At 41.2% G+C, this 25,462-nt stretch overlaps 2 protein-coding genes across 5 annotated transcripts in view; both read left to right on the top strand.

Annotated features, from left to right (window-relative positions):
• Nucleotides 1-233: 233 nt before the first annotated feature.
• Nucleotides 234-14,517, top strand: LOC118396618 (gigaxonin-like). 3 transcript variants are annotated; one of them, XM_035790920.2, is made up of 12 exons: nt 234-504; nt 866-1,063; nt 1,439-1,553; nt 1,754-2,104; nt 2,333-2,553; nt 2,944-3,065; nt 5,474-5,586; nt 6,848-6,997; nt 7,081-7,217; nt 10,677-10,811; nt 12,306-12,415; nt 12,544-14,517. In XM_035790920.2, exons 2-12 carry the CDS (start codon nt 873-875, stop codon nt 12,723-12,725), a joined length of 1,827 nt encoding a protein of 608 aa, XP_035646813.1. In that variant the 5' UTR covers nt 234-504; nt 866-872; the 3' UTR covers nt 12,726-14,517. The 3 variants fall into 3 exon arrangements, with proteins under 3 accessions (XP_035646813.1, XP_052321646.1, XP_035646812.1); XM_052465686.1 differs by lacking the exon at nt 234-504 and adding an exon at nt 520-785 and having other exon boundaries at nt 12,343-12,415; nt 12,544-12,693; XM_035790919.2 differs by lacking the exon at nt 234-504 and adding an exon at nt 521-785.
• A 1,615-nt stretch (nt 14,518-16,132) lies between these two features.
• The window catches only part of LOC118396617 (C-Maf-inducing protein-like), a 34,267-nt gene continuing 24,937 nt past the window's right edge, over nt 16,133-25,462 (top strand). The window contains exon 1 of one of the 2 annotated variants that reach the window (XM_035790918.2): nt 16,133-17,138. In XM_035790918.2, coding sequence (XP_035646811.1) covers nt 16,818-17,138 — 321 coding nt within the window. In that variant the 5' untranslated portion in view covers nt 16,133-16,817. Of the gene's footprint in view, nt 17,139-18,148; nt 18,530-25,462 lie in introns of those variants that run through there. The other variant, XM_052465684.1, reaches the window with a different exon arrangement.

Genomic DNA, 25,462 nt, shown 5'->3' with positions numbered 1-25,462 from the left:
GAATTAGATAAATAATAAAATACATACAGATATGTAGAGAAGGTGTGTTCATTTTAGTCAGTATTTTTGTATTTCCTTGCTCATTCATTTGTCGATTTTATTGATTTATATAATTATGACAGGTTTGGTCCTACATAGTAAACTTGTAAAGAGAAAACAAAAAACTTTAGTCGCGGGAGAATGACGTATTCCACGTAGAGTTTGTGGGCGTAACATGGCTGAGTCCAAAATACAGCACAATGGGGGCTGTGTTCGATTACTTTGAAGATGTATCCACCCTTTCTTCCTCGTGCATACACTAAACTGTATGAAAGCGGAAAATGTTGCCACGTATCCATATTTATCTCAGATATGTGATTGTTCTAGGGGAAGGAATGTAAAATTATTTTAACGGAGCCTGGCTTGTAAAATAGAAAAAGTGTGCTAAACGCTTCTTCTTTTTTTGTTGGTTTGTTTTAACCTTGAGTTCTGCTTCTGACTTGTGTGTAGTGTGGCCCATGCAAGGTAGGCTACAGTGAAGTGGGACGAAGCCAATGACTATGTCATTCCATTTGGGACGCTCCCTGTTATTTGTTTATATCTTGTTAGATAGCGAGCTAGGTTAAGTAGCGTACTATTATGGTTATGAATGTCACATGAGCCTGTGTGGTTGTATTGAAATGTTTGACCCTGCCAAGTCACTTAATATTCAGCCCAAAATCCAGTCCAATAATTTCTTATAGGCAGCTGGCTAATTTTGCATGCTGACGTTAGCCTAGCCTACGGTCGGCTAATTCTGCCTGAAGGTAACTCTGGCATGGTAAATTGCTTTATTCCTAGTGCGCAAGCCGGGCTGGTGTGCTAATGACATGTTTTTTCTCTGTAGGAACACAATGTCCAGTACTGAGTCCGAGGTTAGCGTTGCAGGTTCGGTGGTGTCAGACCCTCAACACTCTCAGAAACTTCTCAAGGCCCTTCGCTCCTTTTGGCAAGAACAATGCTTCCAAGACGCAGTGTTAGTACTGGACGGGGAAAAGATTCCAGTCCAGAAAAACATTTTGGCTGCGGCTAGTCCATACATCAGGTAATCCGTTAGTTATGTCTTGCTTTACCATTTTGTCGAAAGCAGCACTGTTGCAATGGATTAAATCCATTCCATGGTTATTATAACTTTGATACGGCTGGGCATGTGACATTGTTTCCAGCTGTCAACAGGGCGTCTCTTTCAGTGTCCCACTCGATGCTGGTAGACTGTCAGTTTTTTTTACCTGGCATGCTGATCACATTTGTATTGGTTTTAGTACACATATTTTGCAGACTTTACCGCGGGTGTAGAGAAATGTGTATGTTCCTAGCTCCAACAGTGCAGTAATACCTAACAATACACTCAAAACCAAACAAAAAAGGAATGAAGAAATACTAGAATGCGACACATACTGTATTCTGACATATTCCATAGAACAAAACTGAACTACAACCCTCCAAAGGAAGATGGATCCATGTACACCATTGAGCTTCAGGGAATCTCTGTCACTATCATGAAGCAGATCCTGGACTACATCTTTAGTGGGGAGGTGAGTAGTGTGCAATGCTGTAAATGGGCCTAGAATAATGTGTAAATGGCTATAACAATATTGTCCTGTACTTCCTAACTCTTTTGAGGGAGTCCATATTCCTATTTGTAGCTTACAGTTTTTGAATCTTATGTTCCCTACTTGAACAACCCTGATCTTACACTCCTCCTTCCATCCTGCTCATTGTTATCTGTGTGTAGATCAGTTTGAGTGAGGACACCATTCAGGACATGGTCCAGGCTGCTGACCTGCTGCTTCTGACAGACTTGAAGTCCCTGTGCTGCCAGTTCCTAGAGAGCTGCATTGCTGCAGAGAACTGCATTGGGATCCGGCTCTTCTCTCTACATTACTGTCTGCACCATGTTCACCATGTTGCCACAGACTTCCTCCAGACACATTTCCGTGATGTGGCTGCCACGGATGAGTTCAGGGAGTTACCCCCAGACCGGCTGTGTGAGATCCTGTCCATGGAGAAGCTCAATGTGGGCAATGAGAAGCATGTCCTGGAGGCTGTGGTGCGCTGGCTCGGTCATGACCTGGAGGAACGGAGGGTGAGGACCTTGTTTTACTACTAGGGGTATGGGGGTTCTGCCCTTGTTTTTGTCTGTCAGAAAACAACCCGTGTAGTATTCCATGGCTACAAAAGTAGAATTACAAGTACAATTATGTTCAGAGACTACTATATCATTTGAAGGACTGTTTTTCGCACACTATTTGCCTATCCATTACTATTGGCCTCTCAGCTCATCCCGAGTAACCTATTTCTGATGCTCCCCCAGGTGCACATGAAAGAGGTGATGTCATCAGTGTGGATCCAGGGCCTGGACCAAGGTTACCTGAGGGAGCAGGTATTGGGAGAGCCCTTGATGAGGGAGGTGATCAGGGAGTACTGCAACGCTCCACTGGGGGGTGCTGCACTGCAGGGTGAGGCTCTTCTAGCCGCCTTCAAACCTCGTGGCTACTCGGAGTGCATCGTCACTGTAGGAGGGGAGGAGAGAGGGTGAGTATTTGCTGACTCTTACTCTGGGAGGATGTCCAGGCATAAGATGTCTACATTCTGTTGTGTATATGAATCATACAATGTGGCCATAACGCATTTATTCTCATTTTGCAGACTGCTGTGGTTTTGTGTGCGTATGCTTGTTATACAAACAACAGTTTGCAATGGAAGTTCTTGCAAAACATTCAGAGAACTGAAATGTATGTCAAGCAAGATGAGAATTTATTAAGGGCCGTAAGAATAGTGTGGTTGATATACTGAGAGATTTGAGGTGACAGAGATTTTTATGGTGACACAGAGAGAGGATGATGTTGGAGAGGGAGCCAGTGTGTCAGATAAAACCAACAGGATATAACTCACTTGACTTCCTGTTCTCTGGTTCCTGTTTAGAACGAGGAAGCCGTCAGCCATGGCACGCTGCATGTGTCCACTCTATGATCCAAACCGTCAGCTGTGGATCGAGCTGGAACCAATGAGCATTGGCCGAATAGGGCATGGGGTGCTGGCTGCAGGTTGGTATTGAATCCAGACGTACTTTTATTTTTACAGTACCAGTCAAAAGTTTGGACACACTTACTCATTCAAACTATGGAATTACACATGCAATCATGTAGAAACCAAAAAAGTGTTAAACAAATCATAGTAGTAGCCACTCTTTGCCTTTGACAGCTTTGCACACTCTTGGCATTCTCTCAACCATCTTCACCTGAAATGCTTGAAGGAGTTCCCACATGCTCAGCACTTGTTGGCTGCTTTTCCTTCACTTTTCATCCCAAACCATCTCAATTGGGTTGAGGTCGGGTTATTGTGTAGGCCAGGTCATCTGATGCAGCACTCCATCACTCTCCTTGGTCAAATAGCCCTTACACAGCCTGGATGTGTGTTGGGTCATTGTCCTGTTGAAAAACAAATGATCGTCCTACTAAGCGCTAATCAGAGGGTGTATCACTGCAGAATGCTGTGGTAGCCATGCTGATTAAGTGTGCCTTGAATTCTAAATAAATCACCAACATGCTTCAGGGTGGGAACCAAACATGCAGAGATGATCTGTTCACCTACTCTACGTCTCACAAAGACACAGCGGTTGGAATCAAAAATCTCAAATTTGGACTCATCAGACCAAAGGACAGATTTCCACCTGTTGAATGTCCATTGCTTGTGTTTCTTGACTTAAGCAAGTCTCTTATTATTGGTGTCCTTTAGTAGTGGTTTCTATGCAGTAATTCGACCAAGAAGGCCTGACTCATGCAGTCTCCTCTGAACAGTTGATGTTGAGATGTTTGTTACTTGAACTCTGACGCATTTATTTTCTGAGGCTGGTAACTCTGTAATGAACTTATCCTCTGCAGCAGAGGTAACTCTGGATCTTCCTTTCCTTTTGCGGTCCTCATGAGAGCCCGTTTCTTCATCAGTGCTTGATGTTTTATGCAACTACACTTGAAGAACCGTTCAAAGTTCTTATGTTCCGTATGGATGACCTTCATGTCTTAAAGTAATGATGGACTGTTTCTTGTTGCTTATTTGAGCTGTTCTTGCCATAATAGGGCTATTTGGTAAAAGACCAAGTCCATATCTTCTGTATACTCCCCCTACCTTGTCACAACAACTGATTGGCTCAAATGCGTTAAGAAGGAAAGATAATCCACAAAATATATTTTGATTTTTGTTTAACACTTCTTTGGTTACTACATGATTCCATATGTTATTTCATAGTTTTGATGTCTTCACTATTATCCTACAATGTATAAAATATTAAAAATAACAAAAAACCCTGGAATGAGTAGGTGTCCAACTGTTTGACTGGTGCTGTACACACACAGTATATACAGTGTGTTCGGAAAGTATTTTGGTCCCTTTTTCCACATTATGCTACAGCTTTTTTCTAAAATGTATTAGATACATTTTTATTGGCGGGAACTGGATCAAGCTGTCGATCCAGAGCATCCCAAACTTGCTCAATGGTGGCATATCTAGTGAGTATGCAGCCCATGGAAGAACTAGGACTTTTTCAGCTTCCAAGAACTGTGTACAGATCCTTGCGGCAAGGGGCCGTGCATTTATCACGCTGAAGCATAAGGTGATGGCGGCAGATGAATGGGGCGATAATTGGTCTCAAGATCTCGTCAAGGTATCTTTGTGCATTCAAATTGCCATCGATAAAATGCAATTGTTCGTTATCCGTAGATTTGCCTGCCCATACCATAACCCTACTGCCACCAAGGGACACTAATCACAATGTTGCCATCACAAAACCTCTCGCACTCACAACGCCATACATGTGGTTGTGAGGCCGGTTGGACGTACTGACAAATGTTGTAAAATTATGTTGGAGGTGGCTTATGATAGAGAAATAAACATTAAATTCTCTGGCAACAGCTCTGGTGGACATTCCTGCAGTCGGCATGCCAATTGCACACTCCCTCAAAATGTGAGACCTCTGTGGCGTTGTGACAACTGCACATTTCATGTGGCCTTTTATTTTCCCCAGCACAAGTTGCACCTGTGTAATGATCATGCTGTTTAATCAGCTTCTTGATATGCCACACCTATCAAGGTGGATGGATTATCTTGGCAATGGAGAAATGCTCATTAACAGGGATGTAGAATACATTTGTGCACAAAATGTGAGAAATTAGCATTTTGTGCTTCTGGAAAATTCTGGGGATCTTTTATTTCAGCTCTTGAACCATGGGACTAATACTTAACATGTTGTGTGTTATTTCATAGTGTTGATGTCTTCACTATTCTATAATGTAGAAAATTGTAAAAATAGAGTAGGTGTGTCCAGTCTTGACTGGTACTGTACCAGTGCAGTCTTCATGGCAGTTTATAATTATGGATCCCACAATTCTCATGTAAGTCAAACCCAACCCAGTGTAAGGGATCAACCATGAATTAACACCATTCTTTGTCCTCTTAGAGGGCTACCTCTTTGTGATGGGTGGTATGGATGAAACTAAGATGGTCCTGAGCAGTGGGGAGAAATATGACCCAGACACAAACACCTGGACCCCAATTCCTTCCATGAAACAGGTATTCTACTTAATTGATAATGCCCTCAACCGGTGTTTGGAGGATATATTGGCACGGGTGGTGTTTTGTCGAGGGAGGGCAAATCATGCCAATATATCCTCCGAACATCGGCTTTGAGGGCATTATCACTTTTTTCTACAATGGGGTTACCAACATATTCATATAATGATTGACATATTTTCATATGTTGGTTTTATTCATGCTATGTCATCCTTTCACAAGATATAGTTCCGACACAAATCTAGGGTTGCTACCTAAGCCGGCTGGTTGTTCGTTTGCCATTTAACGACTAGGTCACATCTGTCTTTTTATTCTGTATCTATGAACGCAACCCAGTTGTTCCTTCTAAATGTTCCATTACCATGCTGGCTGGCAACGTTCTTATCCCTTGCTTGCTAGCTAGCCAACTATGGCTAACTTAGTCACGTCAAACAGTGTAGCCAGAATAACAATAGTACCTTCATTTGCATTTATGCAAGCTGTTTTCTAGTGACATTTATTTGGACACATCCATAAGAATGATGCCAGCTGATTCATGATTTCGACTGGCTGAGAAACGCTGCCTGTCTGGCTCATCCCGACTCCCGACACGTTCATTACTATAGGATAGCTGGAGATCAAATTTGAATATTGAAACAATGTTGCAATTGTCGGAGAGGCAGGCGGCAAGGTTTATACAAATCTCCACTGTTGAAAACTAAATGTTAGTATAAAAGAAATTGGATAATGTCTAGATGCTTTTATAGTGGAGATCAAGTTTATAAATTGCCTGGCTGGACTGATGACTGGATTGCGCAGTCAGATGGAACAGAGGAAATAGGAATTTTAACGTCATAGATTTAGCCGGTGATAACTTGTGGAATTGACACCTTCTGGAATGCGGTTTTAACCAATTGGCATTCAGGATTGGACACACCCGTTGTATAATACTGCACACAATATAGAAACTGCAACTTTTTTTCCCTTTGCAATCCTTCCAACCTGTCAGTAGCAACATTCAACCCACTTGTTTCATAGACATTTCCAGTGATGCCATTTTGAAGTTACTTCAATTGGTTACATAGGCCAAATGTCTTTCACTGAACCAAGTAATTTAATCCATCAAACGTTCCATGTGTCCTTTTTACTTGTATAGGCTACTCACTGGTAGCCATGTTTTATGTTCTTATCTATCCTTCTAAAGCGTTATCGTTCTGAGTAATGCCACCAGGGGACAGTATTGCCCACTGTTATTAAAGGCTTCTACTCTTTGTTTGGTCAGGCGAGGCAGAACTTTGGTGTTGCAGAGCTGGATGGGATGATCTATGTTTTGGGAGGAGAGGATGAGGACATAGAGCTCCTGACTGTGGAGGTTTTCGACCCTCACTTTAACACCTGGACAACCCAAACCAGCATGACAATGGTCCGCAAGGTGAGACATGAGCACTTCCAGCTTGCTATAAACACATTCACAAATTGCAACCTCTCACCACTTGCCCAACGATCTCTCCTCAGATTGGCTGCTATGCCACCATGAAAAAGAAGATCTATGCCATGGGTGGTGGGTCATATGGAAAGCTGTACGACTCAGTAGAATGCTATGATCCGAAGACCAAGCAGTGGACTGCAATCTGCCCTTTGAAAGAGAGAAGGTACAGAATCAACTCAGTAGTTAAAATAAAATAGTTCCTGTCAAAAGTTTGGACACACCAAGCCAAGGTTTTTCTTCATTTTTACTATTTTCTACATTGTCTTTACTATTATTCTACATCAAACTATGGAATCATGTAGTAACATTTTTGTATTCATTTTTTTAATCTAAATATCTTAGCGAGATTTCAAAGTAGCCACCATTTTCCTTGACGACAGCTTTGCATACTCTTGCCATTATTTCAACCAGCTTCACCTGGAATGCTTTTCCTTCACTCTGCTATCCAACACATTTCAATTGGGTTGAGGTCGGGTGATTGTGGAGGCCAGGTCATCTGATGCAGCATGCCATCACTCTCTGTCAAATAGTCTTTACACAGCCTGGAGGGGTGTGTTGGATCATTGTCCCGTTGAAAAACAAATAATAGTCCCACTAAGCGCAAACCAGATGGGATGGCGTATAGCTGCAGAATGCTGTGGTAGCCATGCTGGTTAAGTGTGCCTTGAATTCTAAATAAATCACTGACCGTGTCACCAGCAAATCATCCCCACACCATTACACCACCTCCTCCATGCTTCATGGTGAGAACCACACATGTGGCAATCATCTGTTCACCTACTCTGCATCTCACAAAGACACAACGGTTGGAACCAAAAATCTCAACTTTGGACTCATCAGACCAAAGGACAGAATTCCACCGGTCTCATGTCCATTGCTCATATTTCTTGGCCCAATAAAGTCTCTTCTTATTGGTGTACTTTAGTAGTGGTTTCTTTGCAGCAATTTGACGATGAAGGCCTGATTCACGCAGTCTCCTCTGAACAGTTGATGTTGAGATGTCTGTTACATGAACTCAAGTATTTATTTGGGCTGCAATTTCTGAGGCTGGTAACTCCAATGAACTTAACCTCTGCAGCAGAGGTAACCGAATCTTCCGTTCCTGTGGCGGTCCTCATGAGCGGCGGTTTCATCATAGCGATTGATGGTTTTTTTGCGACTGCACTTGAAGAAACGCTCAAAGTTCTTGTAATGTTCTGTGTTGACTGACCTTCATGTCTTAAAGTCATGATGGGCTGTTATTTCTCGTTGCTTATTTGAGCTGTTCTTGCCATAATATGGACTTGATCTTTTACCAAATAGCCCTATCTTCTGTATACCACAGCTACCTTGTCACAACACAACTGATTGGCTCAAACGCATTAAGAAGGAAAACAATTCCACAAATGAACAAGGAACACCTGTTAATTAATGCATTCCAGGTGACTACCTCATGAAGCTGGTTTAGAGAATGCTAAGAGTGTGCAAAGCTGTCTTCAAGGCAAAGGGTGGCTACTTTGAAGAATCTAAAATATACTTTGATTTAACATTTCTTTGGTTACGACATGTGCTATTTCATAGTTTTGATGTCTTCACTATTATTCTACAATGTATAAATTAGACTAAAGAAAAACCCTGGAATTAGTAGGTGTGTGTGTGTGTGTGTGTGTGTGTGTGTGTGTGTGTACACACTCACTAACGTTTAAACGTTTGGGATCACTTAGAAATGCCTCAAGTCCTCAACTTGCAGCTTCATTAAATAGTACCCGCAAAACACCAGTCTCAACGTCAACAGTGAAGAGGCGACTCCGGGATGCTGGCCTTCTAGGCAGAGCTGCAAAGAAAAGCCATATCTCAGACTGGCCAATAAAAAGGAAAGATTAAGATGGGCAAAAGACCACAGACACTGGACAGAGGAACTCTGCCTAGAAGGCCAGCATCCGGGAGTCGCCTCTTCATTGTTGACGTTGACACTGGTGTTTTGCGGGTACTATTTAATAAAGCTGCCAGTTGCAGACTTGTGAGGTGTCTGTTTGTCAAACTAGACACTAATGTACTTGTCCTCTTGCTCAGTTGTGTACCAGGGCCTCCCACTCCTCTTTCTATTCTGGTTAGAGACACTTTGTGCTGTTCTGTGAAGGGAATAGTACACAGCATTGTACGAGCTCTTCAGTTTCTTGGCAATTTCTCGTGTGGAATAGCCTTCATTTCTCAGAACAAGAATAGACTGACGAGTTTCAGAAGAAAGGTCTTTGTTTCTGGCCATTTTGAGCCTGTAATCGAACCCAAAAATGCTGATTCTCCAGATACTCAACTAGTCTAAAGAAGGACAGTTTATTGCATCCTTAATCAGCACAACAGTTTTCAGTTGTGCTAACATAATTGCAAAAGGGTTTTCTAGCCTTTTAAAATGATTTGGATTAGCTAACACAATGTGTCAGAACACTGGAGTGTTAGTTGCTGATAATGAGCCTCTGTACACCTATGTAGATATTCCATTAATCAGCTGTTTCCAGCTACAATAGTCATTTACAACATTAACAATGTCTACACTGTATTTCTGATCATTTTGATGTTATTTTTATGGACAAAAGAAGTCTAATAAAAAAATAAAAAAACACATTTCTAAGTGACCCCAAACTTTTGAATGTGTGTGTGTGCATACCGAAAGTACTTGACATTATGGATTTATGGTACAGCCTTATTCTAAAATGGATTAAATTCTATTTTAGTGGCGGGAACTGGACCACGGGCATACACTTTTATCCAGAGCATCCCAAACATGCTCAATGGGTGACATGTCTGAGTATGCAGACCATGGAAGAATTGGGACTTTTTCAGCTTCCAGGAATTGTGTACAGATCCTTGCGACAAGGGGCCGTGCATTATCATGCTAAAACATGAGGTGATGGCAGCGGATGAATGGGATGACAATGGGCCTTTGAATATCATCACGGTTTCTCTGTGCAATTGTGTTCGTTATCCGTAGCTTATGCATGCCCATACCATAACCCCACCGCCACCATGAGACAAACCTTTCGCAGTCACAACGCCATACACGTGGCCTGCGGTTGTGAGACTGGTTGGACGTACTGCCAAATTCTGTGAAATGATGGCGACGACTTATGGTAGAAAAATAAACATTAAATTCTCTGGCAACAGCTCTGATGGACATTCCTGCAGTCGGCATACCAATTGTAGCATTGTGTGGTGTGACAAAACTGCACATTTTGGAGTGGCCTTTTATTGTCCCCAGCACAAGTTGCACCTGTGTAATGATCATGCTGTTTATTCAGCTTCTTGATATACCACACCTGTCAGGTGGATGGATTATCTTGGCAAAGGAGAAATGCTCAAAAACAGGGAGGTAAACAAATTTGTGCACAATTTAAGAGAAATAAGCCTTTTGTGTGTATGGAAAAATGTTACATCGTTTTTTTTTTCAGCTCATGAAACATGGGACTAATACTTTACGTGTGTGTCAGGTTTGACTTTAGAATAGAATACACAGTTATTGTCCACATTTAGATGGAACATTTATGAAGAAATCCCCTGTGAAGGATTTGTTTACTGTTGGTGTTGCTATTGATATGTTCTCATTGAATGACCCCTGATGTTATGGTGTGAATGTCTCTGCCTTCAGGTTTGGCTCAGTGGCATGTGGTGTGGGTCAGGAACTCTATGTGTTTGGAGGCGTGAGGAGCCGTGACTCAGACAACCCAGAATCCAGCACCATGACCACCTGCAAGTCTGAGTTTTTCCATGATGAGATGAAAAGGTCAATAATAGGGCTTGTTAATTTGATCAAGAACTTCCTTATTTGAATTTATGCTTCAGCCAGAATGTGTTGGACTGGGTATATCCTTGTTACCTAAAGATGTATGTACAGTTGAAGTTGGAGGTTTTTACATACACTTAGGTTGGATTCATTAAAACTAATTTTTCAACCACTCCACAAATTTCTTGTTAACAAACTATAGTTTTGGCAAGTCGGTTAGGACATCTACTTTGTGCAAGACACAATTTTTCCAACAATTGTTTACAGACAGATTATTTCACTTATAATTCACTGTATCACAATTCCAGTGGGTCAGAAGTTTACATACAATAAGTTGACTGTGCCTTTAAACAGCTTGGAAAATGCCAGAAAATTCTGTCTCCTAGAGATGAACGTACTTTGGTGGGAAAAGTGCAAATCAATCCCAGGACAACAGCAAAGGACCTTGTGAAGATGCTGGAGGAAACGGGTACAAAGGTATCTATATCCACAGTAAAACAAGTCTCATCGTCATAACCTGAAAGGCCGCTCGGCAATGAAGAAGCCACTGCTATAGAACCGCCATAAAAAAGCCAGACTACGGTTTGCAACTGCACATGGAGACAAAGATTGTACTTTTTGTCGAAATATCCTCTGGTCTGATGAAACAAAAATTTAACTGTTTGGCCATAATGAGCATTGTTATGTTTGGAGGAAAAGGGGGGAGTCTTGAAAGCCGAAGAACTACATCCCAACCGTGAAGCACGGGTGGCAGCATCATGTTGTGGGGGTGCTTTGCTGCAGGAGGGACTGGTGTACTTCACAAAATATATGGCATCATGAGGCAGGAAAATAATGTGGATCTATTGAATCAGTGTCTCAAGACATCAGTCAGGAAGTTGAAGCTTGGTCGCAAATGGGTCTTCCAAATGGACATTGACCCCAAGTATACTTCCAAAGTTGTGGCAAAAAGGCCAACAAAGTCAAGGTATTGGAGTGGCCATCACAAAGCCCTGACCTAAATCTGATAGACAATTTGTGGGCAGAACTGAAAAAGCGTGTGCGAGCAAGGAGGCCTACAAACCTGACTCAGTTACACAAGCTCTGTCAGGAGGAATTGGCCAAAATTCACCCAACTTATTGTGGGAAGCTTGTGGAAGACTACCCAAAACATTTGACCTAAGTTAAACAATTTAAAGGCAATGCTACCAAATAGTAATTGAGTGTATGTAAACTTCTTACCCACTGGGAATACAAGCTGAAGTAAATCATTCTCTCTACTATTATTCTGACATTTCACATTCTTAAAATAAAGTGGTGATCCTAACTGACCTAAGACAGGGAATTTTTACTATGATTAAATGTCAGGAATTGTGAACCTGAGTTTAAATGTATTTGGCAAAGGTGTATGTAAAACTTCTGACTTCAACTGTATGTATGTGGTCTCTGTTTACTGTATTTGTAGTTGATCAAAAATCTTTTAAGTGTTTATTTTCCCAACCACGCTCTGTCCAGATGGATGTACCTTGATGACCAGACTCTCTGTGTTCAGACCAGTTCCTCTTTTGTGTATGGCGCTGTCCCCATTGGTGCCAGCATCTATGTAGTGGGAGACTTAGACACTGGTGAGTTAAAGGCAGACTCCTGAAGTAAATTACCACTACTTGGCAAGCATTGGCAAATACATCTTACTGTATGCGTGCACTGTGTAATGTATACATCAATCTCTAAATGTCTGTGTGTCTCTGCACAGGTACAACCTATGACTATGTGAGAGAATTCCGTCGCAGCTCGGGGACATGGCACCGCACCAAGCCCATGCTGACATCTGATCTGTGCAAGACTGGCTGTGCAGCCCTGCGCATCGCTAACTGCAAACTGTTCCGTCTGCAGCTGAAGCAGGGCCTGTTTAGACTCAGAGTCCCGTCCTCCTAGATGGAGCTCATTTAGGTGCTCTGTCTCCACACTCACAGCAATGGAACATGAGAATGGAGGTTGAAGGGACTTCCCAAAGGGGACGTTTGGAGTATTTATCTGCATATTTTGGTGGCTTTCTTAGGTTCCATCAGGGTATTATTCTATGTGTGGGTACTTGCTTGAAGAGGGATTATTGCGTTATTTCATATGCATTTTAACAATGGGTATGATTTGTAAATAGGTTTTACTGACCATTTACCCATTGCTTTTTGTTTACTACGTTCTTGCTGCTGTTTGGTGGGTTTTAAAGAATTTAACACAACTTTTAAGGGGAGAAAAGCAAGAATGCCATAGTACTGTCATTCATTGTAGCATAGGTAGTCATTTTTAAGGAAAATCTATACCCATGTCTAACACTGCATTTTTAGTTGTTGTTAAAGATCAGTCGCTGAATGACAACGAGACATCCCATTTTCGTTGTTACCTTATAGTAGCTAAGGGATTCGTGGCCTTTGAATAGACTTGGGCAATATGGACAAATCCATAATTATATTGTGACTGAATTTTCACGATAATGATACGATAAATGTATAACATTAATGTGCATCAGTTACTTTTTACATTATCCTTAGGTACAACACTCAAAGTAGTAGTTATCACTTGTTCTGTTAGCATTCGCACATATTAGCAGGCTTATTTCGTTTCAAACTTCACATTTATTTAGTATAGACTGCTTATCGATATCAGTAAGATGTCCTCGGTGGTGGGTTTGGTTGGTGGCAATAATTTTTCTGGTTTATCATGACAACTAGAGCTACACGAGGAGACTTCTAAAAGAACAGATGTGGTTTTACTTGTTCCCTTAGCTAAGGGACTTGTAGCCTATAAAATAAGCAAAATGTCATTTTTACCCACAAACTTAACTTGGACTGTTTTTAAATGGACAGCTTTGAATGAGTAATGCCAGAAGCTGGAGCATACTTTGTATTGAAATGGTAACAGGTTTTATGTAACATTACTGTATCTTAAGTGAAATCTCTTTGGGACGTGCGTGTTTAGTGAATGTAAAGCTGAGTTAAGCCCCTTCCTTTCATTGGTTTCCCCTTAACCAAGCACTCTAGGCACAGTGTGAGCCAGAAATGGATTTAGAGTTACTGGTGTCACTCTTAAGTTGCTGGATGTATTTTGCTGATGACTTTTGAACTGGCTTTCCAGTCAGTGTGGATGATTTTTTTTTTTGGCATCTGTTAACCCCATTTGTTTTGTGAGTTACAGCTGTTGCTGTCCATCCCATTTGAAGGGAAACTCGTCTCTCACGCTACAGAACTCACAGAAACATATTTTTTAAATGCATTCACACGCCTTTATGAAGCCAACAGAGCTCAGGACACGTCTGAAAATCACCAAGAACAAATGTAAGAACAGGTATCACAATTTACACAACACTGTATACTTGCAGCATGTTAGTGTATTGCTGAGAGACTCAACATTCCATAGTGTCACTCTCACAGTTTACACTAAAGACTATCTGCATTCTAGTGGTCCAAACAGTGCTTTCACAAAACATTCACCCATTGTGTAACTATCAGAACACTGTGATATGCGCTTTATGCATTGTTCTTCAAGGAATTCTGCAATAGTACCATCAAGTGGTTGTTAACCAAAGTTGGGATGTGAGAGGACAATGAATTTAAATCTGTTTGTATTTTTGTATTCAATTCTGTGGAGTAGCAAGGAAGGTGTCATGGAAAGAGCTCAATCATGAGTGTTTTCAGTTTGACAAGATGATTAAACAACACTGGCCAACTCAGTAGTTATTCCTGTGTGACTTCAGCCCTGGTTTAAATCTAGTAGCATTCAGGGTGTTGGAGTTTTGTTTTTATGTTTCAGAGGATTCAGGAGGAACTGAAGAGGTATTCTTCAAATAATCCATTATATTTGGGTTATTGTTTGTTTTAATCTCTCGGAAACAGTTTACCAAGAGAATCTGTTACAGATTCAGTGACACTGTTGACTTGTAACTGTGTGTGTCTTAGATGAGGGGCAAGCATCGGATTAACACAACAGGTTTACTGAAGATAATCAGGATGGAGTTAACCAAGCTGCTCTCATGACTTTCTCAATTTAACTATAGTCTTGTGACTCAACACCAAGTGGCTAATGTTAAACTGAGCCCTGAGAGACTACTGCTTCTGCTGCAGTTTAGACAAAGGATTTAGGCTGGGATTCAGCTGGGAGCACTGCCCACTGAACTTCCACTAGAAAAGACTTGTGGCATGTGAAGGGAAGCCTATCAGAAAGCCACCAGCGCACTACACTGCATTGACAAAACCTGTTTGAGATTTACATTGAGCATAATATTTTTTTTAAATAATAATGCAGATTGTAAAGTAATTCATTCCACAGACATTAAGAAACCTCCTCTGTTATTCCATAAGGTGTTGAGCTTGTTTGTAGGCTTTCATCGTTGCATTTCAGTGTGGTGGATCATTTTAAAAGACACTACATATGGGGTTAAAGTTCCTCATATCTGACATTTCAAAACTGCATCATGACAGTCACTGTTTCTTTCACTTTCAGCTTTACTTAACATTCAGGCATGAGCGGCTGAGCCACATCTGCAATGTTGTGGTCAAGTTAAGTAATGGGAGTGGTTGGAATGGAAAAGCTTTCTGAGAAAAGTGTTCAGCTCCCAGTTGGAGCATCAAACTCAGTGGTCAGGCGATCATAAAGAGCTTGTTTTCGACAGTGTGACCCATGAGATGAGTGCCCGAGATACAGTACGTCTCAAGCTCTTTCTACTGAGTCCCCACAAATAGAACAGTTTGAAAATGTATAAAGACTGACTTTTAATGAAGAGAACAGGCACAATTGCTCATGACTGTAGTGTATGGTTACTATCTCTGCAATACTTATTCTACTCAATATGCTCTTCAGCATGCCCCTAGTCTTGTCAACATAGACTGTCATATTCAGTGGGTTTGTAACAACTGTTTCTTAGGTGAAATCTGGACACATGGATACTGGTAGTCTCTGACCCACTGCTGAAACCGTTTTAATGGGGTGTGTTGTGCACTCCCCAACCAGATAATTTGGATGCTTATCAATCGTTTCTGCAAAGTACCAACGTTGAGGTCACAGTTAAAGGGAAACTGTTTGTGGTTCATGCTTATTGTAGCCTAGTGTGCATCAAAATGCAAAATATTTAGCAATAAAATTGAAAATAATCCTTTTTCTGTTTGCAATTTAAACTGTACCGACAATTAATTAAATAGGTCGACTTCCTCACATTAAATATTCGCATATGTTGCCCTCAGTTTCATATCAGGTCTTCTCATGATTCTTAAGGCCCATAATCCCAGCAACATTTATTGAATAGACTGATAGATTTGTGTCAAACGCCGTCTTCAACAAAAATGGAGACGGCACTGCTAGACGAGAGATAATTCGCATTTGTCGTACGTCCTCCATTTTTGTATTGAGGAAACTGCCCTCCTATCGCACAGACAGCAGACAGTGGAGCTAAAAGACTTACAGCGCATCCGCTTGCCTCCCCATTGACGTCACTTTGGTATCACATGAACGAGAAAGGACCAATCCAAGTGGCTCTATCGAAGTTCTTTTGCGAAGATAGAGGGAAGACCGAAAAGGGAACCTTGCCAATGAACATTTAAAGACAAAAAACCGTCGCCTTTTGGATTTAGGTCTTTTGTATCAGAGCTACGTGATTAGTATGAGTTAAATCTGTGGATTATGTTAGCTGAACTGGGGCTGGCAATGGCCCAAACATATTGAATAGATCGTTGGGGGAGCAAAACGCGACGTTGTAGTGGGCATTGTACGGATAAAGGATTATTTGCCTACCCAATAACTGCTCCGTCGTGAAATACCCCCACCAAAGATTCGTTCATGGCTTTTCTGTCAGTGTCTCCGCCGTGTCTGTTTTCCGCCCGCAACACCATTTTAACTATTGAGGTCGCATCGCTGTAGTTTTGCTCTCAAGCCCTACAATCTACACACCGCCGGCTTTCCTTTTTATATATATATTTTTTTAACTACTAAAAGTAATACATTGTTACCTCCTAGGATAATTTTTGCGACCAAATAAATATGGATTTTAACAGCAGCGGTGGGGGAAACGAGCTACATAATAACCAATTCTATCAATCTGAGGAGAGCAAGCCTTTGCTTGGAGAGATGTCTGCGCCGTTGGAGGGGAATAATAATAAATTATGCGCCGGGCCGTGCAAGAGAACCCTGCAACATTGCAGCAGCGGGATGCGATATAAACTACTACAGGAAGGGGACATCCAGGTGTGTGTGGTCAAACACCCTCGGACCTTCCTCAGCAAAATTCTAACCTCAAAATTCTTACGGAGATGGGAACCGCACCACCTCACCTTGACAGACAACAGCCTGGCGTCTGCGACGGTGAGTTGCTACTGTAGTTAACTGTTTCCAAAGGCCCTAATGTATTTTTTGAGGGGGTGGGTGACATTGTTTTCACTTGGGATCATCGATTAAGCACGACGACTGACTTGTATGGCACTAACATCAGAAAATGTAGCCAATATTTGTTGAACGTGTAGCGTTTCCTTTGTTACCTTCCATGTTCCATTTGCTCAGCTGATAATGTGATCACAACATTGTTGCTTTATTTCCCTCCTCCGTGACAGTTTAGTCGCTACACCTATACGCAACCTCGGACGACTCCTATTTGCTGTGCTTTTATTCTAGCTGGCTACGTTTTTCACATACAATTTGATAATCTCTAGGACTATTTGTTTAATCAAACATGGCTGTCCTACTGTTGTGCTACATAGGCAAGCACCAGCGTGTAATTTGATAAGAGTACAAATTATGGTGTGTGTATGTATGTATGTGTGTGTGTATATATATATTAAACATTGTTTTGTGAGCAGCGAGATGGCTGGCACGCTCGTAAGTTTTATTTGATGACGTTTTCTATAGGCTATGGAAGCTGAATTGGGTCTACTGTTATTGATCTCTCAACAGCTGCCGCCTATGGATTTGTCACCTAGAATAGTGTAGCATGTCAGCGGTCAATTTAGTTTAATTTAGTACATTCAATAAGTTAATTGAAATCCAATTCATGTATAAAATACACAAACAATATGCACTTATCAATTAAGGCATTACATTTCAATGCACTTCCTGAATTCACTGAATTGACACCAACTGTGATTTAGGGGGCGTAGGCCTAGCTCTCAAACTCTAGATGGCATTCTGCCTTCACCCTACAGTTCTATGCCATTAGCTTTTCCCACGACTGCCTCGTGAACTACAACCCTTTTTAACATTTAGAAACCTCAATCTTTGCTTGGGATAAGGGCCATATCCTTCAAAAGCCTTAACTTTCATAAATGAGAAGGAATCCTTCAAACAAAAAAAGATGCAGTTTTGCACAGATCCATACAGCTAGGTTATGGGTGTCTCCACCCGATGAAACTACATTTCCGCTACACTTCCCGAGTATGCTGACACACTAGTATTCGGAGTGTGCTAGATAGCTAATTCGCACGAGTGGTCGCCTCATTTTCCGTCAACAAGCGTAGCTCATAGATTAAAGTTATTTCTAAGAATGTGGGTTTTAAATATACACTGAACAAAAACATTAACGTTAAGTGTTGATTAGAGGTCGACTGATTAATTGGCATGGCTGCTTACCGATTGTTATGAAAACTTGCCAATCAGCCTTTTTGGATGCCGATTACTTTGCAATCCACGAGTAGACTGCGTGGCAGGCTGACCTGTAACGCGAGTGCAGCATCAAAAGGACCTTGTGGCTGCAGGGAGCCAAGGTAAGTTGCTAGCTAGCATTAAGCTTATCTTATTTAAAAAAAAACACAATTTTCACATCACTAGTTAACTACACATGGTTGATGATATTACTAGGTTAACTAGCTTGTTCTGCGTTGCATATAATCAATGCATATAATCTTGCGTTCAGTGCAAGCAGAGTCGGGGTATATGCAGCAGTTTGGGCCGCCTGGCTCGTTGCAAACTGTTGAAAGGCCATTTATTCCTAACAAAGACTGTAATTAATTTGCCAGAATTTTACATAATTATGACATAACATTTTAGGTTGTTAAATGTAACAGTAATATTTAGACCTAGGTTTGACACCCGTGCGATAATACAGAACGGTTCCGTAACATTTTGTTTTCAAAATGATAGTTTCCGGATCTGACCATATTAATGACCAAAGGTTCATATTTCTGTATTTATTATAATTAATTAAGTCTGAGTAGTGGTCGGCAGCAGCAGGCATCGTAAGCGTTCATTCAAACAGCAGCTCTTAACAATGCTTGAAGCACAGCGCTGTTTATGACTTCAAGCCTATCAACTCCGAGATTAGGCTGGCAATACTAAAGTGCCTATAAGAACATCCAATAGTCAAAGGTATATCAAACACAAATGGTATCGAGAGAGCGAGTCCTATAATTCTTGTAATAACTACAACCTAAAATTTCTTACCTGGGAATATTGAAGACTCATGTTAAAAGGAACCACCAGCTTTCATATGTTCTGAGCAAGGAACTTAATTAAATGTTTGCTTTTTTTACATGGCACTTTTACATCTCCAACACTGTTTTTGCATTAATTAAACCAAATTGAACATGTTTTATTTATTTGAGACTAAATAGATTTGATTTATTATATTACGTTAAAATAATAGTGGTCATTGTTCATTCAGTATTGTTGTAATTGTTATTTATTACATATAAAAATGAGCCGATTTAATCGTTATCGGCTTTTTTTGGTCCTCCAATAATCGGTACCGGCATTGAAAAATCATAATCGGTCAACCTCTAGTGTTGATCCCATGTTTCATAAGCTGAAATAAAAGATCCCAGAAATGTTTCATACGCACAAAAAAAAATTCTCTAAAATGTTGTGCATGAACTTGTTTACATTCCTGTTAGTGAGCATTTATCCCTGGCCAAGATAATTCATCCACCTGAAAGGTGTGGTATATTTGATTTTTAACCTTTATTTAACTAGGCGTGTCCGTTAAGAACAAATTCTTATTTACAATGGCCGACGCTGGCCAATTGTGTGCCGCCCTATGGGACTCCCAATCACGGCCGGTTTTGATGCAGCCTGGATTCGAAACTCAAGCGCTGAGACGCAGTGCCTTAGACTGCTGCGCCACTCGTGAGCCCTCTCAAGAAGCTGATTAAACAGCATGATTATTACACAGGTGAACCTTGTGCTGGGGACAATAAAATGCCTCTCTAAAATAGAAGCAGTGCGGCTTGGTTGGGTTGTGTATCGGATGACGCATGACTTTCAACCTTTGTGTCTTCCAAGCCCGTATGGGAGTTGTAGCGATGAGACAAGATAGTAGCTACTAAAAAAACAATTCGATACCACGAAATTGGGGAGAAAATGGGGTGAAGTTAAAAAAAAAAGTTGTTTTATAATAGTAATAATAAGGAGATAAAGGAAAAATAATCATTATTTTAAATTATTTTTGGAACAGAGGCTGTTCTAACGGGAAAAACGTGTAAATCCCTTATTACAGCAAAACGAAGATTTAAAAACAGACAAATTTGTACATTTATTTACTTGACATGTTGCCTGAGGTTTGGTGCTTACAGAGTCAGTAGGCTATTAAACACTCAAACAGGCAACAGAAGCAGGATCTGTCTTATTTCTGTAGATATATTGCCGATTTTATAAAGCCAGGCACATTTAACAGTTAAGATATTTATTATACACCTAATTATGTTTGGGTTTAATTTCTCCTCACTTTTCTTAAGACAATTCTTAAGACAGACTGTTTTCTCATCTCCTCATTCTGCTGCTGCTGCCTCCGGTATTGTTCTCAACACCAATATGCTGGTTAACTTTGCTATTATGCACATAGCAACAAGGTCTAGGAAAAGGCGCCAATTCAACAGCGCACTGATGTGTTTCAGAACTGTGGACAGCGACCGCTATCCAAAGAGGGAGATTGCATTTGGTATAAAATATTTTTTATTGGTGTTGCACAATGGTTCTTATGTATTATAATCCTATACAATTTCAGTAGCATGTCTTGGACTGATGGACTATGCCACCCCCACGGCCTCCATAATGGATCAGTCCAATCATACAGGCGCAATTCAGACAGGTGTCTTGTACACCATGATATTTTTTGTCTACTGCTCGACTAAGGCTGTTGGACGACCAAGATTTTCTTATCGACCAAACAATCGACCAGTCTACTTAATTGGACCAGCCCTAATATAGTGTTCATAACAAGGTCACATACGGTTAATTAATTGCACGTTGAGGCCCCCAAGTAAATAATTTCACTCATACCTTGTAATTCCACTAGCTTGACTATATATCAGACGAGTCCGGTCAATAACTAGTTCAATCACAGATGATAGTGCAGAACAGTTGTTTTGTACTAATAACGACTTATTGGAGTTCTATTCGAATGTTGTATTGGGTAACCAAACTCACTTAAACCGGAGCCACGTCCCAACATTTTCAGTGGCATTTTCTCACATTCCAAGTGCTAATACATCAGACTTCCTCCTTTCCTGTCATTATTTACATTAGGGGGGGAAAAGCCAGCCCTGTGGATGCTTCAGTTTCAATAATTGAGGTAGGCTACTTTATAAAGAGGTCTTAGGGACCAGTATGAGAAGTGACTCACTACTTAATTAAGCATAGGGCAGTCACTATTGAGAACCTGCATCATATTTGCATAACACTAACCTATTTCAAGAACTTCCTGTCACTCCTCCTTTTCAAAGGCCTCCAATAAAAATGATCTTGCAGTTCTGATATTTCAAGGGTCCTGTTCTATCTTGAAGCAAACACAAACTAAGAATGGGAGGTTGACTATCTAATAAAGAAGGGTTAGGCCACATTGCTCCCCAAAGGGCTCAGATTGGACAGAGATACCTCACTATCAGCAAGAAACTGAACACTATCAGCAAGAAACTGAACACACTATCTAAACACAAAATAAAGTAAGACCTAAAAAGCCCAAATGGTTTTCCACGTCATACTCCACCTAGGGCTAATATTGTAGCGTACAATGAAGTGAAGAGATGTATAATACACATTTGTGACACACTGAAGCCTCGTAGAACCTCATGGCAGACATCAATACTGTGTTCACATTCAAATACATGACCTTTTTGGGGGATAATCACCCATTATGAGAAGATTTGACTTATTGTCTGTAATGAAGCTGCCGTGCCCTGCCATATCTGGTTTCTTATTATTGATCTGAATTGGACTTTCCCTTTGCCAGGACATGCAGTAGTGGGAGAAAGACAGAAAGTGTGTAACAAAATAATGAAATTCATTTTAGACATATAGGCATAGATAGGCCTGTTTGTCACCTGTCCTGTGTTTGTATTTATTATGGATCCTCCTCGGGTCCAGCAAAATTAAGGCAGTTATACATTTGTATTGTAATGTTTAAGTCACAGCAGATTTCACAACGTATTAAGTACTTTACTACCACATATCTATAACACAATCTGTGTATGTTATCGGGTGTTTGTATCTATGTTTGTGTTGCATCACAGTCCCCGCTGTTCCATAAGGTGTATATTTTTACAAATCTAATTTTACCGCTTGCATGAGTTACTTGATGTGGAATAGTGTTGCATGTAGTCAAGGCTCTGTATTGTGCACCTCCCATAGTCTGTTCTGGACTTGGGGTCTGTGAAGAGACCTCTGGTGGCATGTCTTGTGTGGTATGCATGGGTCTCTGAGCTGTGTGCCAGTAGTTCAAACAGACAGCTCGGCTGCTTTTAGTTTTTGAAATATTTAGGACTAACTTATTCCTTGTCACCTATTCTGAAACTGCAGCTCTTTAAGTGTTGCGGTCATTTCAGTCACTGTGGTAACTGACGTGTTGAGTCATCCGCATACATAGACTCACTCCAAGCCACTGGCATGTCGTTAGTAAATATTGAAAAATATATATGTTTACAGTCTTATTAGAAGTGTACAGTGGCTTACCACCTTAAGCGTCTAACCTTTGCGCCTAGGCCTACTGTATGCCATAACAATGATGAGCAGGGGTTTTAGCTTTGTGCTAATTGGACCAAGAGGTGTTAATCAGAAATCCCTTTACAGGAAATGTTATAGATATTTGAACTGAAGTCAAATTTAAACTTAAGTTTATATGTCGTGTACACATATTTGCAGATGTTATTGCAGGTGCAGCCTGGCTCGCAATCAGCGTATCAATTCATCCCAAAGGTGTTCGATGAGGTTGATGTCAGGGATCTGTGCAGGCCAGTCAAGTTCTTCCACACCGATCTCGACAAACCATTTCTGTATGGATCTCACTTTGTACATGGGGGCTTTGTCATGCTGGAACAGGAGAGGAGAGGGCCCCCAAATTGTTGACAGAAAGTTGGAAGCACAGAATAGTCTAGAATGACATTGTATGCTGCAGCGTTAAGATTTCCCTTCACTGGAACTAAGGGGCCTAGCCCAAACCTTGAAAAATGGCCCCAGACAATTATTCCTTCTCCACCTAACTTTATAGTTAGCACTGCATTGGGGCTGATGGCGTTTTCCTGGCATCTGCCTAACCCAGATTCGTCCATCAGACTGCCAGACGGTGAAGCGTGATTCATCACTCCAGAGAAGGCTGCTCCAGAGTCCAATAGCGTCGCCCTTTACACCACTCCAGCCGACACTTGGCATTGCTAATGGAGATATTTTTCTTTAGGGGGCAGATCAGCTTGTAGCTTCCATCAATATAATTGTCTATCATTTCCAATCCCCCATATCTTTTTTTTTGTGTGTTCCTTCAGAAAGTTTTCAGACCCCTTGACCTTTTCCACATTTAATGTTACAGCCTTATTCTAAAATTGATTCAATATTTTTTTTTACCCTCATCAATCTATACCCAATAATGACAAAGCAAAAACAGGATTTTAGACATGTTGGTTTTTTATTTTTATTTATTTTTTTTTAAATAAGGAAATATCACATGAGTATTCAGCCCCTTTACTCAGTACTTTGTTGAAGCACCTTTTGGCAGCGTTTACAGTCTTGAGTCTCCTTGGGTATGACACTACAGGCTTGGCACATCTATATTTGGGGAGTTTCTCCCATTCTTCTCTGCAGATCCTTTCAAGCTTTGTCAGGTTGGATGGGGAGCGTTTGCTGCACAACTATTTTCAGGTATCTCCAGAGATGTTAGATCGGGTTCAAGTCTGGGCTCTGGCTGGGCCACTCAAGGACATTCAGAGACTTGTCCCAAAGCCACTCCTGCATTGTCTTGGCTGTGTACTTAGGGTGGTTGTCCTGTTGTAAGTTGATCCTTTGCCCCAGGTCCTGAGTGCTCTGGAGCAGGTTTTCATCAAGCTTCTCGCTGCACTTTGCTCTGTTCATCTTTGTCTCAATCCTGACTAGTTTCCCAGTCCTTCCACTGAAAAACATCCCCACAGCTGATGCTCCAGACACTTGGCATTCAGGCCAAAGAGTTCAATATTGGTTTTATCAGACCAGAGAATTGTTTCTCATGGACTGAGAGTCTTTAGGTGCCTTTCGGCGAATTCCAATTGGGCTGTCATGTGATGTTTTACTGAGGAGTGACTTCCGTCTGACCACTACCATAAAGGCCTGATTGGTGGAGTTCTCAAGAGATGGTTGTCCTTCTGGAAGGTTATCCCGTCTCAGCAGAGGAAATCTAGAGCTCTGTCAGACTGACCATCGGGTTCTTGGTCACCTCCTTGTCCAATGCCCTTCTCCCCCTATTGCTCAGTTTGGCCGGGTGGCCAGCTCTAGGAAGAGTCTTGGAAGAAGTTTGGAACCACCATCTAAGCATGATGGAGGCCACTGTTCTTGGACCATCAAGGCTGCAGAATTGTTTTGGTACCCTTCCCCAGATCTGTGCCTCGACACAATCTCGGGGCTCTACGGACAACGCATTCTACATCATGGCTTGGGTTTTGCTCTGACATGCACTGACCTTTTTATATAGACAGGTGTGTGTGTGTGTGTGTGTGTGTGTGTGCCTTTTAAAATAATTTTCAATCAATTGAATTTACCATAGGTGGACTCCAAGTTGTAGAAACATCTCAAGGATGATCAATGGAAACAGGATGCACCTGTGCTCAATTTCCAGTCTCATAGCAAAGGGTCTGAATACTTATGTAAATAACCTATTTCTGTTTTTAGTCATTTTTATACATTTGAAAACATTTATAAAATCCTGTTTTTTCTTTGTCAGTATGGGGTATTGTGTGTAGATTGACGGACTTTAATCTTTTAAAAAAATTCATTTTTAGAATAAGGCTGTAATGTAACAATGTGGGAAAAGTCAAGGGATCTGAATACCTTCCCACTGTACCGTATACCGGGGTGTTTGGAAATAGCCACTTGATGGTTTTTCAATACTGTCAATACTGTTGAAACCATTCCTTTTTATTTTAATATTGGTAGCAATATAAGTAAATACCTGCAGTCAACTTGTGCAATGTGTTAGATTAAGCAGATCACAGATTGAAGCTGTTTTTCAGTCGCTCGGTCCCAGCTTTGTTAAACCTGTACGGTCTCCTCATCCTAGATGTTAGCGGCCATGGCCTTGATGATAATCTTTTCTTTCCTGCGAAGGGTGCTGTAGATGTGCTGGAGGGGGCCCTGTGATACTTTGGGCTGACCGCACCACCCTCTGGAGAGCCTTGCGGTTGTCGGTGGTGCAGTTGCAATACCAGGCGGTGATGCATGTTGTCAATGTATGGAGGGACAATTTCAGG

Source organism: Oncorhynchus keta, chromosome 17 (genome assembly GCF_023373465.1).
Source record: "Oncorhynchus keta strain PuntledgeMale-10-30-2019 chromosome 17, Oket_V2, whole genome shotgun sequence".
NCBI lineage: Eukaryota > Metazoa > Chordata > Actinopteri > Salmoniformes > Salmonidae > Oncorhynchus > Oncorhynchus keta.
Note: the sequence above shows the minus strand (reverse complement) of the source record. Positions and strands in the feature narration are given on the sequence as shown.

Coding starts and splice junctions, on each gene's coding strand:
- LOC118396618 (XM_035790920.2), top strand. CDS start 873: ATGTCCAGTACTGAGTCCGAGGTTAGCGTTGCAGGTTCGGTGGTGTCA. Junction 1,554..1,753: donor ACTACATCTTTAGTGGGGAG/GTGAGTAGTGTG, acceptor ATCTGTGTGTAG/ATCAGTTTGAGTGAGGACAC. Junction 12,416..12,543: donor AGTGGGAGACTTAGACACTG/GTGAGTTAAAGG, acceptor GTCTCTGCACAG/GTACAACCTATGACTATGTG.